This window comes from Sitophilus oryzae, unplaced genomic scaffold, assembly GCF_002938485.1.
Source record: "Sitophilus oryzae breed Bouriz unplaced genomic scaffold, Soryzae_2.0 scaffold_1302_pilon_pilon, whole genome shotgun sequence".
Classification (NCBI taxonomy): Eukaryota; Metazoa; Arthropoda; class Insecta; order Coleoptera; family Curculionidae; genus Sitophilus; species Sitophilus oryzae.
Window position 1 is genome coordinate 11,651 of NW_022145952.1, and position 13,628 is coordinate 25,278.

General features: G+C 32.4%; 1 protein-coding gene across 1 annotated transcript; it reads right to left on the reverse strand.

Moving 5' to 3' along the window:
• Window positions 1-386: 386 nt before the first annotated feature.
• LOC115874854 (craniofacial development protein 2-like) lies at window positions 387-1,391 on the reverse strand. Its single transcript, XM_030890153.1, has one exon. The coding sequence runs from the start codon at window positions 1,389-1,391 to the stop codon at window positions 387-389; it is 1,005 nt and encodes a 334-aa protein (XP_030746013.1).
• Between the last annotated feature and the right edge of the window lie 12,237 nt (window positions 1,392-13,628).

Genomic DNA, 13,628 nt, shown 5'->3' on the forward strand with positions numbered 1-13,628 from the left:
AGTTAGCTTAGAGTCTTACTTGGTCTTACTCTTCTTTATTTTGAAAAAGGCGTTTACTGCATTAAGGATGATTTAATATCGATTTTTATTGAGTAGAACTGCAGATCGAAACATTTGAAAAAAAGAATTTTTGGAAATATTTTTTTTTTAATTTTCTTTTACTTTCTATTCTTTTTTCTTGGTTTATATAAGGTATTAATTTTTGACAAATTTTATGTCAATTTCAGTAACTGACGTCTAGAGTTCTATCTCGTCAAAAATAGCATCGATAGTCATTCCTAAGCCGCCTTTTGACGCCGTTTTTTCTCGGTCATACGGTACTTTTTGCAGTTTTTCAATTTCGGTACATTTTTTATTCAACCAGTGTTCTTTCGCCTCTTTTACTTTCATTTGTCCCGATGTATACTTTTGTATCTGTTGTTTTCAGTGGTTTTAGCCTCTCTTCTTGTTCTCATTAATTCGATAATTTCATCGGTCATCCATTCGTTTTTCTTTTTCTCATTCTTACAGCTCAACTCTTTGTTTCCTATTTCAAAAATTGTGTCTTTAATTTTCTCCCATTCGATGTTTATGTCTCCCTTATCTCTACTGTGTGATGTTTGCAACTCTTCTGTAAGTCGTTTTTCAACCCTTGATCTAGTTTCGCTGTTTCTTAATCTTGTGAAGTCCATTTTGGTACTCTTCTTGGACTGTCTGATACGTTTTAGAGTTAGTTTAAATGTTGCAACTACAGGATTATGATCCGATGCCATGTCTGCTCCTGGGTATGTCTTGGCTGAGAGTATGCTATTTCTGTACCGTTTATTAATCATGACATAGTCGATCTGGTTTCTTACTATTTTATCTTTTGTGTCCTGTGGTGATCTCCACGTGTATAATCTTCTTGGTGGTAGTTTGAATAAGGTGTTTGTCACTACTATATCTTTCTCTTGGACAAATTCAACCAGCCTCTCTCCTCTCTCGTTACGCTGTCCTAGTCCGTGCTCTCCAATGACATCCACAACTCCTCTTCTACCGATTTTGGCATTGAAATCTCCCATTACAATTGTCACTTCGTGTTTTTTAATGTTCTTCCATAATTGTTCTATTTGCCCGTAAAATTCATCAATTTCTCTGTCTTCACTTTGTGCCGTTGGGGCGTACACTTGAATAATATTTGTTCGTATCTTTGATGTTTCTAACTGTATCATCATTACTCTCTCTGAGAGGGGTACAAAACCTGTAACGGCTTTATTTGTTTCTTTGTCTACCAAAATTCCAACACCGTTTGGATGCTTTTGTTGATCGTCACTACCAGAGTAGTAAAATGTTCCTCCATCAGTTATGCATTTGCCACTACCGGGCCATCGGACTTCACTAATTCCAAAGATATTAACTTTCAGTCTGTTCATTTCTAGTGCTAAGTTGCACAGTTTGCGAGCCAGGAAAAGGCTTTTAACATTCCACGTTCTAATTTTCAATAGTCCTACAATGCACTTACAATTTGTAAAAATCTAAACGTTTGGCAACAATACTCCGTGTCGTATGAGGTGAATAATCCTGTATAGGGTATCTCACTAAAAAAATCCTCCCAATCCTCTCACAGTTTTTTGAGCAATATTTTCGTGAAATAGGCCCTATAGTACAACTTCAGGTATGTATCCCACAAAGTTTCTCAATTATTTTTATAGGACCTACAGACGACCTACGACGCACTATTGCAGAACCCTGCATAAAAATATTCTAATGTTAATTTACAGTTATTAAGTATATTAATTCGTACATAATATCTAGAATTAATGTATAAACAAATGTAGCAAAACAGATTCTTCAAAATCTTTCCTCATCCACAGCGGCCCCACAGATCGACCGTCCTCATTTTCCTCTAACCCGGAAACCTGCATCAGCCACGGCCTGTCCCCACTCCCCACTCTCCTGCAGCCCTTCCAGCCGCTGCATCCCCAACCGCCGCTTTCCCTTTCTTGGGCGCGCCTTCTCCATTGATATGGATAAAAGTGGAAGGAATCCCCGTTGTCCCAGGTCGGGACCGGCGAAACTTTATGAACTTTATTTTCTGATGGCGTGGTAATAGGTCACACTTTCGGTTTCTTTTGTGCGCTGTCGGAAAGAATAAACCCGGGGGTAAACAGAGAGACCGATACAGAGATGCGAGGTAGGATGTGTTAGGGGATATTACACTGAAAAAATGAATTTGTGAATTTAATAACAATATTGATGGTTATTTCGTTTCCCAGATTATTGTTGTCAATTTACCATCCGTTCTTTAGTTTTACAACTCGTTTGTAAAATCGCTGTATGGCTAATTTGTGGCATGTATGTAAATATGTTATAATATTATATCTTTACATTTCACCAATATTCTTTGTGAATTTATACTTATAAAAAATGTGTCTTCTTCTTCTCTCTCAGCCTGGTTCCATCCAGTGTTGGATTCTGACCTCTTCTAGGTTTTTCCATGCTTCGCGATCTCTAGCCAATCTTATTCATTGTCTTCCCGCCACTGCCCTCACGTCATCGACCCATCTCTTTTTTGATCTGCCCACACTTCTTGTTGTTCCGCTAGGTCTCCATAGGATGCCTTTTTGGGGCCATCGGTCTGGATCTTGTCTTGCCACATGTCCTATCCATTGCCACTTTAGACTTGTCACTCTTTTAACGACATCTATTAATTTTGTTTTTTGACGTATGTGGGTGTTCAGTATTTTTTCCCTGATGGTGACTCCCAACATGATTCTTTCCATGGCTCTTTGTGCTACTCGTAGTTATTCTGCTGTTTTCCGGATAATTGCCATAGTCTCTAAGCCATACGTAAGCACAGGTAGAATGCAGCTGTCGCATGTCGTAAGCCTTTTTCTTTAGGTTGATGGGCACCTTTTTATCTTGAAAACATCGCTCATATTTCCAAATGCTACTCATGCCAAACAGATTCTGCGTTTGATCTCCGTATTCTGGTTCTCCTTACCCAGCTTGGTTTTATGACCTAAATATATATAATGGTCTACGTTTTCAATAATAAAGTTGTCAACGGTAATGTTATGGATATTGTTGCTCATTATCTTGGTCTTCAAGTTCATTTTAAGACCAATTCTCTGGGATTGGTCATTTAGCTCCTTTAGCATGGTGTTCAGTGAATGTCGGTGGTCAGCAAGACAATATCGTCTGCGAACCTAAGATGGCTAAGGTGTACCCGATCGATATTTAGACCTCTATTTTCCCATTCTAATTTCTTAAAGACATTTTCCAGTGCCAGTGTAAATATCTTGGGAGAGATGGTATCTCCTTGTCTCACACCCTTGCCCAGTGGTTTTTTTTCTGTTTTTAGGTCATCATCTAATTTAACTTGGAAGGTTGCACTATCATAGATTTTTAATAATAGAATAATATCTGGAATCAATTCTCGCGTCCTCCATTGCAGCTAGAAATGACCAGGTTTCGATGCTGTCAAAGGCTTTTTGGTAGTTCAAAGGCCAAATGTAGCGGTATATTGTATTCTATTGTTTTTTCAATGACTGTTTTAATTGTTTGTAGATGATCGATGGTACCAAAACCTTTTCGAAAGCCTGTCTGTTCTATTGGCTGATAGGAATCTAGTTTCTTTTCTTAGTTTTTTTTCTAGTAAAAAATGTGTATCTCATAGTAAATTTACTTATTCATTGTAAATGTATCTTTTAAAATCGCCAACTAATATTACTCTGGAGTAACAACAAATTAAAACATTTTATTATATGAATTTTACAATTCTTTTGTAAATTTACAAAGCGTTAGTAAATATTATTAATAAATTTAATAAAAATGTGTCTATAATTATAATATTTATTATAATGGTTAATAAAAAAGTCAAAACAGAACTTATGTATGTAAGATAATAATTGCCATCTCTTCTTGTCTAGAAGAAACTTACTGGAATTCTGAGCCTAACCAAAATAGGAACAAAATTGCCATTAGATACAAAATAAAAACACATGCAAGAAAAAGGTATTTAATCAAAATAGTCAACTTACCAACTTAGAGGCTCTGAATATTATAGAGTTCTCTACTCATGTCCTCTATTAAATTTGTCCTGCGAAACACAGTCTGAAAGAATAAATATATGTTGATATAGAGATGGTACCATGGAACAATTATTATGTTTACACAAAAAATCGCTAAAATTCAAATAACTATAATAAATGGAGATTGTGTTTTCTAAGAGGGCTGGCTTTATATTTACAGAAACAACATATAAACATAATTAATATAATATACTTTTACCCTTAAATTATAAAATATCAATCACCACCCACGCTCTCAGTTCTTGAAACGTCTTCGAAAAAATACGAATCGGCTAATTTTGCCCAATTTTGCACACACCTATTTTCAAATTCTGCACACCCTCCTGCCGAAAGTTATAATTTTGAATACTTAAAATCCCCCCGCCCCCATTCTGCTACGAAATTTTGCATAATTTGCTCATCTTTCGAATTTTGCACGCCTTCCTGATGAAAGATAAGTGCTTTAGCATTTACCTCCGCCTATTAGAAGAGTAAAAAATGTCAAACTATCTTCGGCTGTGCCATACTGTTAAGACAAGTTAAAGATCGCAATAACTAATTTACTAATAGCGTTGCTTGAAAGAATTGAGAAGATACGCAATCTAATGGGCGAATTCGTGACAGGCTGATTGATTTTCCCTTACGCCTATAGTGCTATACGGTGGAGACAATTCAATCGTTCTACGGCCAACGCATAAAAAATTTATTTTCTTTAATTATTATTCGGCCAGTTGAAAAGTATATCGAAGACGGTGTGGAACTGAAAGCGACAGTGTTGCCATATTAAATGTGTAATACCTGTAATACGTTTGACAAAATTATTTTTGGATGAAAATCCGCGTTTATGTATTGAAAATTTATTCGTGTCAAACATAGAATAAACAACAAAAATAGAAATTCTTTTATACATAAGTACTGAATATGAAAGCCATACCTACCATAATATTTTACATATATTTTAATATGAATTAACAGCGATCTTCATTTCAAGCCAACTCTGACGCCGTTCTTGTTTCTTCTTCTTCTTACAGTGCCATACTCTAACAGAGCGTCGGCTACCTCGCATGTACTTGTGATGTGTGTCATCAGTGTTTGAGTACACGGGACCTACAGTTTATTGCCGAATGCGAACGGCACTATTTTGAGAGGCTGTACAAGGCAAATATACTCAAGGTGGTTTGCCATTGCCTTCCTTGAGGTGGCGGCTCATTGGTCGCTCTATTTAGATAAATAAATATTTTTATTTAAATAAATAAACCGACCGTACTGGCTGGGGATCGAACCCAGTACCTTCCGCTGGGCAGATCGACACGCTACCGCTGGAGCTACGACCGGCCACGGTTCTTTGTTTAATCATAATATAATAGTATATTAAATTGTTTAATGATAAAAATCCGTATTATTAACGTACTGAAAATCCGTAAATATACGGATTAATCAGTAGTTCTTGCAACACTATCTCCGGCAACCACTCAGTCTCTCGGACTGGAAAGCAGAACTACGGTATAGTATTCTTAACTTATAGCACAGAATATCTAGCTACGCAACAGAAGCCTCGTTACATGTATAAAATTGTAGGTAGCAAAAGGAGACAGGCTTTAAAAGTCTGTCTCCAAATCAGATATTTTGATGTGGTAGTTTCCTACTTAATAAATAAATTAAAAGAAAACAGTTTTCGCCAAAACAAAATTTAAAAGAATTTGTGCAGTGTTGCCATTGTGTAATTCATATCGTAATACCTACTTCCTGATAAAGCCTACCTTCAAATTTGCTACATCATTTAAACATATTAAAATAGATCAGAGCTGTTTTTTTTCAGTTTGCCATGTTAGTTGGAATTAAAACTTATGAGCTAAATTACAATCACTTCCTGACGTTTAATTGTATAATTGAATCCTGAATTTTCATTGTAATTCGGCGACAAAATAATAAGTATTGTTCTACTATTATACCACTTCCTAACGTTCGATTGTGTTCATACAAGTTCATATATTGTATAATCGGGAAAAAAACGGCGTTAGCGATAGCTGCTATGAAATGAATATCATTGTCATTTTATATGTAAATTTATGGAAATGTCATCGATCGTCCTTTTCCAGCCAACTGGACGCCGTTTTTTTCAGAAGCATATCAAGTAGCGATGGGAACTATCGAATGAATTAGACTATCAAATGGTTAATGAATGAATGATTTCAACTATCGAATGGTTTTATTCGAATAAAATCATTAATTCATTTGTATACTAAAGCATATGGTGTATATTCTGTGCCAGGACTATCGAATGCTTTTTGATAAATGAAATTTGAATTGTTTGATTTTTTGTTTGTATGCGTCAGTGCATTATTAGTTCTTCCAAATTATTATAACTTCGCCGTATAAATACTTGTGCTATTTTTTATATTAAAATAGTTAAAATACTAAAATAGTAGTTATTTTTAATTTTATTTATATTGACGATTGTGTGCATGTGCAGGTGGTCAAAAATTTTCCGAAAATTTGTGTGGTTTTCCGTAGTCCGATCTTCAATTATTTCATTCTTTATAATATATATATATATATATATATATATATATATATAAGAGTATAGGGTGAGAAGAGATATATATATATATATATATATATATATATATATATATATATATATATATATATGTTATATATATATTTTATAGTATATGGTCTATTTTTAATGGGAAATTTTGAGAAGTAGCAATTTTTAAGAGAGATGAGATGAACTTATTAATTAATTTTAAAAATACATATTTGTATTTTAGATGTTTTAATATGAATTAGTTGAACTTAATAATCATATTTAAGTAATGTGGTTAAGTAAATGGGGTTATCGAACTCAAACTATGGGTGAGAAAATTAAAATGAAAGTTTTACACGTGCCAATTTAAAAAAAAGTTAACGATGGTTTTATTATGTTTATGCTAATTTACATGTAGTTTTTTTGCGAAGAAATATTTCATTTATTTCAAAGTAAAATGCCAGTAAAAGTAAATATAATTTTTAAATAGTAATATAAAGCACCTAATATAAATAATTTTGATTTCTAATTTTTTATTTATATTTTCGTTCCATTACACTGCATGCTTAGAAAATTAATAAATGTTTATTTATGATTTTAAAATTTGTTGTTAATATAACAAATTAAGTCTCTTGTAATTATTATTATTTAATAAACCAACGTTGCCAAAAATTTAGAGACTATATTATTTTTAAATAGGGATCTAATATAAATAATTTTGACATCTAATTTGTTGTTTATATTTTGATACTACTTAAAAAATATTATATTAAATCATTTTAAATTTTGTTGTTAATAGGTATAACAAATTATTATTGTTATTATTATTTATTAAACCTGTCTTTGCTTAAAACATTAAAAATCATTTTCAAGCATCCAAAAATAACAAGTATTATTGCAGTGTAACAACAGAATATTATTAAAAATGCAGAATATATAGACATACTCTATCCCTAACTAACTAAAGCCAAACAATATTCTTTGCTATCAACTAATACCAAAAATATGGCAACAGCGCTCCCTTCATAATGTATTTTCTGTGTAAATACTAGCACCAATAAAAAAATAATGTAACCTTATCTATATCTGACTCCGCAAAAATCAAAGATGCCGGCTTCTTTCATATAGCATTGCCACCGACCGGGTTTCTCGGAAAGAAACCTACGTGTCGCCGGGCGACAACTAAAATTCAGTTAATATTTTATTATAATCGATCCTGACGAATAAAATGAATTTTACAAATGAATGAATTTTATAAATGAATGGTTTTTGCTGCCGAATTACTAGAATACAATATTTCAAGGCAAATGACGGATCTATTCGATAATTTTTATTCGAATAGTTTTCAACGAATGTTTTCTTACTAACTATCGAATTGTTCGAATGAATTGCAACTATCGAATGTTTCGATAGTATTCATTCGATAGTTCCCACTACTACTATCAAGTGATACCATAATATAGTAAGCAATACGTAACTGAACGAAGCATACTGAAATATTCCGCAGGAATAAATAAAACTATTTTAATATTTTTTTTTTTTTTTTTTTTTTTTTTTTTTTTTTTTTTTTTTTTTTAATATTAATTTTTTTAACCCAGTACCTTTTGACAATATATTGTTGTTGTACCATATTGTCACTTTTAAAATCTACCTAGATTGGTAAAGAGCGTAATGACGGAGAAATTGTTATTATGGTATTTTGGTCGGTTAACATTTTGTACTGCATTTTAATAAATGATTTCCATTATTATTAAACTTATATTTCATTACTAACATTCCAGCATTAATAAGTATCACTATCAATCCTTACCTGTATGTTATTCGTTTAAAGGTAATTAAGATTATTTTCTTAGTTAACATTTATGAGTGGGTGTAAAAGTATGTTTTGCAATAATATACTTAAACCTATTTTAATAGCCAAAGGAATAATTAATATAAGTGTATCTGACAAGAAAAGAAGAATAGAAAGAAACACATACTGCATTATACAAAATAAAAAGAATAGGATGCCAATTAAAGTCTTTTTGAATCTGGCAACTGTGCATATTTAGCCGAGCTATAAGGCCGTCGATTATATTCTGATTATGATATTGTCGCGCCATCTAGTATTCTATTTGTGCAATTTTAGCTCTTTCATTTCGAGTATTTTTCTGTTGCGTAGCTAGATATTCTGTGCTTATAGTATCCTTTTTTTGTCAACGAAATTGCCCATAAGATTGTGGATCTTCTTGGTATGTGAGGGGGTATGGGAGGGAGTATGGGAGGGGTATGAGAGGGGGTAAAATTTTTTTAAAATCGCTAACTCAAAATTACAGAAATTACAGTAGGTAGGGAAACGCGGTTTTTTCAATTTAAGATTAGGAATATGTTGCAACAAAATTTTGTAATAACATCAAAATCAGTCAAAGTCGCAGTTTTTGAGATATTCCGTGTTTCCGTAGTCCATTTTTGAGAAAATCCGTATGGAGAACTCGAAATTCCCATCGGACGCGACCCCAGATGGTGAATAGGAGAAATAACCGCGGGCCAAAATTGGAAAAATGCCGTTACTTTGAAACTAAAAGAACTGCCTACCAACTTTTTATTAACATATTTTAGTATGGGCGGCTATACGTATCCCGGCGCCAGTTTTTTTTAATATATGCCCTTTATTACAGCACAAACGAAGCACTTTTCTATAGAGGTAAATTGTGTGCAATTAACTTATTTTGATTCAAAATAAGTAGTTGTTCTACTCGATGTATGTATTAGGTCTGTTTGGAAAAAAAATTATCCATTTTTTTCTGAACTTATACGATGTGGCATTTTTACTAGACGCAATAAATGTAGTACAAACAATAGGACTAGGAGGACCATTTTATGAAAAAAAAGCAGTCGTCGGTGGAGTTTGAAAATATTCCTACTAAAGTTTATGTAGGGATGGGGTAGTTTTCACTCTTCCCGTACTTTTCCTTAACTTTTGTGTTTAAAGTCAAATGTTAAAGCGCTTAGCAAAAAGAATTCACCTCAAATCTTATTCAAATCAGAATATCGGTACTGAATGACTTAAAATGTTATATTTTAAGGTAATATGTGTGATGCAAGGTGCTCCGCGTTAGGAAGATGGCTTTTCTTAGCCACCTGCGACACCAGGTAAGTAGGAACGGCCCCTAGGCATTTCCGCGATACAAAATCCTCCACGAATTGCTGTTTTCCGGTACGTAACATTCCTTTAGCAGCACGATAGCTGAAGGTCGTTCTCACGAATATTTTTTAATTATTCAATTGATTGTGTGTATACCGGGTGATATCGAAATCATTGCCCAGATCACCATTTTAGTGATTTTTTTAGGTTCAAAATATGGTTTACCAAATCTGATAAAATACTTTCAATTAAAAATATTTGGCTATCTGCCAAAGTTGTGCACAACCGTCCATCCAATTCTCGAAGCAACTCACAGTACTTTTGACCCCGCCCCCCCTGTAACTTCGTTATATAAAATTAAAAAGTTTGTGAAACCTCTAGAAGTACAGGGTGAGTCAAAGATAGAGTAAAGTCCATTATCTCATTTGTTTCGAGTTTTACAAAAACATATTAAATATAAAAGTTATAGGGAAGGTTAAGATACACATTATAAAATTATTGTAGAGTATGCAGAGATTGCTTCAAAAAGTGTGGCGGATATACAATGACAAGTTTTTTTAAAGACACCTATTTTATTTAATTTTTTGGATTTTTGCGTAAAATTCTACAATTCTATTATATATAATATTATATATCTAAAATTAATAGTTTTCAGCAATATTTCAATTTGTTTAAACAAATATTATATTTCAGTGTGGTGGAAAATTGTCAGCGATGCCATTGTTTCAAGAAGTTGAACTATTAAAATTTAGTGCGGAACAAAAGAAATGAAAGAAAAAAATAATAAGTAGATATTTTATTTAGATGCTTCAGGGTGTTCAAAATATATTTATGAATTTCAACTACTTAAAATTAAAAAAAATCTCGATTTTTTAAATGACACGCCCTTTATATTATCATTTTTTATAGATTTTGAAATCTTTAATTATTCAGCATGTTAAAACTATTAAGTCTGTTATTAATCTATTTTTAATAGTTTGCGATGTATTCTCATATTTACCCATATTTTAATACAATTACTCTATAACAGCATCTCAATCGTTTCATCGTTCAACCGTTTTTACCCGAACACCCGCAAAACCTACGTAAGTTTTTTGGTCTACCCTGTAGGTTGTTTGACTTGCAGTCATTATAATTACCGCTGATATGGTTATCGGACATGGGACATGCACTAACTATTGATCGAATTTCCATAGGTTGCATACAATGAACGACACTGTATAATGACTGAATAGAAAATATAAAATTATTATATTTATGTGTTAGAAATTTAACAGGAAAACTGAGATTTGGATCGGAGACTGGTCAAAGATACTATTTCGTCTAAGTGCCAAATTGATCAAATTTAAGATTTCATTAATTTTGTAATCTATGCGCCAAAGCCAATAACGTATAAAACAGTCTAAGTGCCATACTGCTTTTTTAACGTTAAATACTCAGCTAATAGATGGCGCAACGTCCAAGTTGAGTAGGCAATTATAGGGAAAACCCGTCTAAGTGCTAATTCGTTACACATTGCTGTAATGAGTTTTTGGGAGTATATGAGCAAGTTGACCAAACCAAACCAAACCAAACAAAAATTCTTAGTTTCTGGTCACTCATACCTCCCTTGTGATCGTGACTTCGCTCAAATCGAAAAGCACACCTGATAATATAAAAGATATGAGATAAAGAATGCTTGTCACAAGAATCCTTTTACAGCTTTTACGATGCAATCTGAGGACTTTAAAGACATTCAGAAACTTGCCGACGAAATGCTGAACACAACGAAGTTAAAAATATCGCAGGTTTCCTGGATTATGGTTAATAAGGAAAATCCAAAGATGGTGAAAATTAGGAAATCTTTCAGTGAGCTGGAAGCATGGACTGAGTGTAATGTTTTCAAGCAGGGAAAAAGGATAAAAGAATATCTGCTGAAAAAAATAAAAATTTTGAAGATATGCTATAATAAATACCTTTAAAATATTTAAGTTATTGGGAAACTTTAATTGATGATACCAAGAAATTAAAATAAGTAGCAACTTAATCTACGTTCGTGTTCAGTTTTATTTTTTTGGATGTATGTTTAGTTGGAACATAGACGCTTTTGAATCTATGTTAATTTTGAACTTAGACTGTTTCTTTGTTTTATGAATTTGGTATTTTTTTGTAACAAAACTTTTCTACTTTTTAAAGTTTTTTAAAATGTTTTATGCGTCAAACATTTAATACTGATTATTAAAGTACTGTTCACCGCAATATACTTGTTTTTTTATTTATTATAACAAAAACCTAAATAACTCAAAAATAACTTTTTGGGACGCTTTAGAATTACCACGCTTCAATTTGACTCGAAATACCAAGTTTGCTTTTTCCAAATATGCTAATGAGCCACCCTTGTTCCATTTGAAAAAATTGAAATATGATTGAAAATACGATTTGGGTATAATTAGTTAGAAAAACATTAACGGTCATATATATTTTTCCGATGCTCTTTGATTGAAATTAGCATTTTTAACACAGCCATGGCACTCTAGATTGAAATTTTAATACGATTTGTTTTTAAATGAAAATGTCAGAAGTTGACATATGATATGTCATTCTATTCAGAATGTCATTTTCTACCGAATAAAGTAACAAAATACCGAGGGTGCCATTTAATAATCAAAAGTTGTAGCAATCTCTGGTGAAACAGGAAGTTACCAAAAACTTTATTATGTCATATACTAACATATCAAATATCGTTTTTTATCTGAAAAAATAAAAAAGTTATAGGAGTGAGCCACTTTCTTCTTCACAAAAAAATTGTGCCACTCGGTATACTCAACAAAAGTCTTCTCTGACTCAGACATTGGAACACACACACATAATAGACGTCAATAACATTACCGCCAATTTTGGTGATCGGTGTAAACACGCGCATTTTTTTAACGATTTCTGTTCCTGGTATTCGAAAATATATTCTTAATCGGCTCTTTGACGGGCTAGATACATTGTTATTAATTTTTAATTGGAATTGCAAAATAATCGGATGAATTATAACGTCTGCACGATGTCGATAAAATCTCGAACGGAATGTTTCCCCAAAAATTTACCGGGCTTCGTGGCTTCGTATTCCTTTCATCAGTTGGCGCTGCTTGTCTCACAAACATAAAATAAAACGAATACTTAATCAAAATTCATTGATATTTAATTGACACGCAACAGAACTAAAGCAAAAGCATAATTATAAAAGCTAAATCTAAAATCTAATCTAAGCATAAATTATATTTTAGAACACCCATTATCTTAATATTTAAAAGACGGGAACGTGCTTTAGTATTTTTTAAATTAAATGGTTACATATAAAAGGATAATTATTTTTATTGCTAATTCTAATTTTCGTTAGTTGCTGTACAGGGTGGCGCCTCTCATACACCGCGGAGGCTCCAAGGGGAACGACAGTTTGTATTGAAATGAAATTTTGTGAGCGTATGTAGATTAATTCAGAGCACTTTTTAAAAATATAGAGAGTTCTACAGGATGTCACCAAAAAAAGTTATAAATACATATTAAAGTTGTGTTTTTTGTAATGGAACACCCTATATATTAATTGATTTTTGGATTCTGGGAGAAAAATAAAGGTGAGTTTTATAAGAGAAGTATATGACTAAAATGTAAGATTTTTGACATACATAACATTTTCTAGAAATAAAGAACAATTTTTAAATTACAATAAAAGCTACCTAAATTGGAATTTACCCGGTATAGCCTAATATGTAGTTAGATTAGCTATTGTACTTTAAATCAAATTAAAACTTGATCCTAAAAGTTATACAGGGTCAGAAAAAATTAATATTGAACATTTGTCACCTTTAAAAGCATGCCACTCTCTTATATTAAATGGAACACCCAGTATATTATTCCAATATTCAATGAAGAATTAATTAAGGTTGCCTACCCCCCAGACAAAGATTTTCCTAGA